Source organism: Diospyros lotus, chromosome 3 (assembly GCF_014633365.1).
Source record: "Diospyros lotus cultivar Yz01 chromosome 3, ASM1463336v1, whole genome shotgun sequence".
Taxonomy (NCBI): Eukaryota; Viridiplantae; Streptophyta; class Magnoliopsida; order Ericales; family Ebenaceae; genus Diospyros; species Diospyros lotus.
The window spans coordinates 30,630,603-30,633,947 of record NC_068340.1 but is presented as its reverse complement, the minus strand read 5'-3'; the positions used below and the strand labels follow the sequence as shown (position 1 = coordinate 30,633,947).

Here is a 3,345-nt window from a genome sequence, read left to right as displayed (position 1 = left end):
ACGAAAGATGAAGAATAACATATTGGTGAACAATCTGATATGAATCTTAAACTTGTACTACAATAATATCCTCTTTGCATAATCATCAACTAGTGCTCCTATGCATAGGATCTTCTTCTTTCTCAAAAGGATCTCAAAAGAGACGAAAGATCATGGAGGAGCCAAAAGCAAGAGAGGTGGATTGAAGCATAAGATGCTTCAATTAGTGGGATGCAGAGTAAGCTTCTATTAAAGATTTTGCAGGTCAAGCAGGGTGGGTCAACTGGGCCATTTTTTCTGAATCTATTTCAGGTAAAAGCCGTGTGCGATCAAGGGGTCGCTACAGAGCAAAAGCAAGGAATTGGATGCAATTGAATTCCAATACTTCACTGTGACTATGCCACTTGAGTGTCAATTAGATTGGTCAACTTTTAGCTTTTAGTTCATGTAGCAACATTGTTTATCAGAACTGAATATTAAACTAATGAACGCACTGTTTCACGATTTCTTAATCCTATTGTTATTACATAGCCTTCGGGCCCCGAGGAGGGGGGGGGGACCGTTTGGAAGGGTAGTTCCCCCAAAGGTGGTGAGATTGCCCGAGAGGGTCTTCGGGGCATCCTGAAGACCTGGCTAGGTCCTCCAACGACCCTTCGAGCGCTTGCTTCCCCGAAGGTCTAGCCTATCCACCTCACTAGCCACTTAGTCGAGCCACTTCCCGAAGGCCTTCAAGAGATCATTCTCCCACAGCTTGACCCAAGTTGTTCTCTAATAACCTGGCATGCTACTTTCCAGGCCCTCTTCCTTCAAAAGCCAATCTTCGAGGTGGTCTTTTTTGGCCTTCTGAGTCTAACTTGGGACACCTAAAAACCCGTGCACTCTCATTCAAATTGCTCAACCACGTGTCTCCATGCATGTGGCCACGTGTCCTAGCGTGCTACGTGTCTCAGTCACCTAATGGGTATAAACGCCCCTTGATCATTCATGTTCGAGGATCTTGATCTCGATTCTTTAGATCATGGCTCCGAAACCTAAGATTAGACTCACATTTGCCTCAATAACACTTATTCCGAAGACTCCCTACTCTTCCAAAGCCCGTATTCGTTTATCATACTACACCTGTATCACCATCTCCTCAACACCATGACCATATCTGATTTAGGCATCAGAGGACCCTCGCAGAAGAAATCCCCACGTACCTCCTAATTGCCTGATTTAAGAGATCTCTTTGGGTGGCCTCCTCAGTCTTCTCACCCTCACACTTTCTTGGACAACGAATCAAGCCTTCCTAATTGCCTACTTGCCTTCAACGTCCACCATCTAGCCTTCCTTATTGTTGCCCTAGCAACTGTTTGCTGAGTTTTCCCAAACAAACAAATTTTAATCGTTGTATTCCGACAATACCACCTATTAGAGGGGTAGACTTTATAAATTTTCTCTCTTCGATCATCTTTACTCATAACCAAGTTTTTCATATTTGTTAAATCTTCGCTAACTCTTTTACTACAAATTTCTTTTAGTCCATCACTCGCTCATAGATGCATTTATTAGCTTTTCTTTTTTCTTTTTTCACAAAGTCCAGATATTTTAATCACCTCTCACTTTATTTTAATCGTCACCCCAACCTTATTAATTATTATTGTTAATCTCATTCTGATTGTGTCTGTTCTTATGCAATATTCAATATTTCAAAATTAAAGCACTTTATGAGCTAAAATATTTGACAGAAGGTAGAGAGTAGTTCGTGGACTGAAGCTTAATTGCTTACAATTTCACCTGTAACAGATATTACTAACAAGCGGCAAACAAGGATACAGATCTTTCTCAAAAGCTTTCAACCAGTGATTGAAGAAGCTTATCTTGCTGCCATGCCCTATTTCTTCAGAACACATTGCATATCAGAATCTCAAGTTCCAAGCAAAGACATAAAATCCTAAGGCTTAATTGAACATATGATCACAAAAGATCTCTGGAGAATCACTAAGAAAACAAGATTATAGGCTACATCATCATCCAAGAGAATGGTGAAGAACCAACATAAGAATACTGATGCATATCACTTCTCTGCAGATTCTGAGCCTGCATTTTAAGCCCAATTGAGGTATCCCCAGAAGGCGACATGAACACGTTTCCATATGTGGGATTCAAAGCCATTTCTGCTCCACTATTTGGCTGGTTCAACTGGGAAAGTGTTCTGGTCATAGAACCAGGCCCCTGCTGCCGGTGAACCCCAGATGGCTGGCCGGTGGAAGGAGGCTTGGTGGTTTCTGGAGATGGAGTCGGGTTATCGACAAACTTAACCGTTGTTATGTCATGAATGCTGGCTCTCCTCTTGTCTTTCGCACCTGAAAGCTGCCTGATGAAGTACTTCTGGGCATGGCTCGCCACCTGAGTTGGTGTTCTGGTGATCACGAAATTGCGCGAAATGTTCCTCCAGTCCCCTTTGCCATATTTTTTCAGCCCCATCAGAAACCGCCTGCAATGAATTATCCAAAACCCATGTCAAAAATGAAGTAGTTGACAAATCTTTCTTACAGATTACATCCAAATTCTTGCTAGATTTGTGCCAAATTCTGCCCAAATCATGAAAAAGAAACAAGCCTTTGCTAAAGCTAATCCGAGTGCAGATTCCACACTGGAATTCAAATTTGAAGGAAGCTTACTTGTGCTCTTCCTCCGTCCATGGGACCCCCTTTTTCCTTTCCTGTTCAGGGGGTCGAGCTGACGAGGGTCGCTTTCTGCCGGAGCCATACAGCTGCTTGGATCCATAGAAACCGTGGCTATTCTCCCACTCCAATGTAAAAGCAGAGGAGCCATAGCCAGGAAAGGGAACGAATCCTGCTTCTATACTGCAAACATCATCTTCCAGTTCCTTGTATTGCTTCATCACATCCCTGACAGTCTTACCGGGGATCAAGGCGGCGACTTTCTGCCAGCGATCCGGCGTCTGCTCATCGTAAACAGCAAGAGCATTCTCGAATATCTTGTTCTCTGCAGGGGTCCATTTTGTGCTCCTGCTGCTGCTATCATCAAGCAGCCAATTGGGGGTCGAAAGGTACCATGCCGGAGACAGAATCTCCATCTTTGGCCTGAAGAAATGGGATTAAAGCTTAATTACGGATTGAGATCGATCTGTGGGAATTGGCAGTTTTGGATTGAATATTGGAGTAGAAAAGGTTTCTGAAGGTGGTGAAACAGGGGAAAACAGAACAAGAGAAGCAATGCGGAGAGAGTCGGAGTTTCTACAATGGCAATGTGACTGTTAAATCAAAAGGACCATTTAAAGCGAATCAGACTGCCTTTTTCTCAATAGCCGACCCACTCCCCCCTAAGGAATCTTTAAAGGATTCAACCCTTTCAGAGACA

The 3,345-nt window shown here is 43.3% G+C and overlaps 1 protein-coding gene across 1 annotated transcript; it reads right to left on the bottom strand.

Annotated features, from left to right (window-relative positions):
• Positions 1-1,706: 1,706 nt before the first annotated feature.
• On the bottom strand, positions 1,707-3,345 carry LOC127798208 (transcription factor DIVARICATA-like). The gene is made up of 2 exons (XM_052331598.1): positions 2,643-3,345; positions 1,707-2,455 (listed from the first exon to the last, which is right to left on the bottom strand). The coding sequence occupies exons 1-2, from the start codon at positions 3,059-3,061 to the stop codon at positions 1,981-1,983; spliced, it is 894 nt and encodes a 297-aa protein (XP_052187558.1). The 5' UTR covers positions 3,062-3,345; the 3' UTR covers positions 1,707-1,980.

Bases quoted from the DNA above. Each gene is read 5' to 3' on its own strand.
- LOC127798208 (XM_052331598.1), bottom strand. From the start codon at position 3,061: ATGGAGATTCTGTCTCCGGCATGGTACCTTTCGACCCCCAATTGGCTG. The intron at 2,456-2,642 runs GTAAGCTTCCTT...AATTCATTGCAG, and splicing joins TGGACGGAGGAAGAGCACAA to GCGGTTTCTGATGGGGCTGA.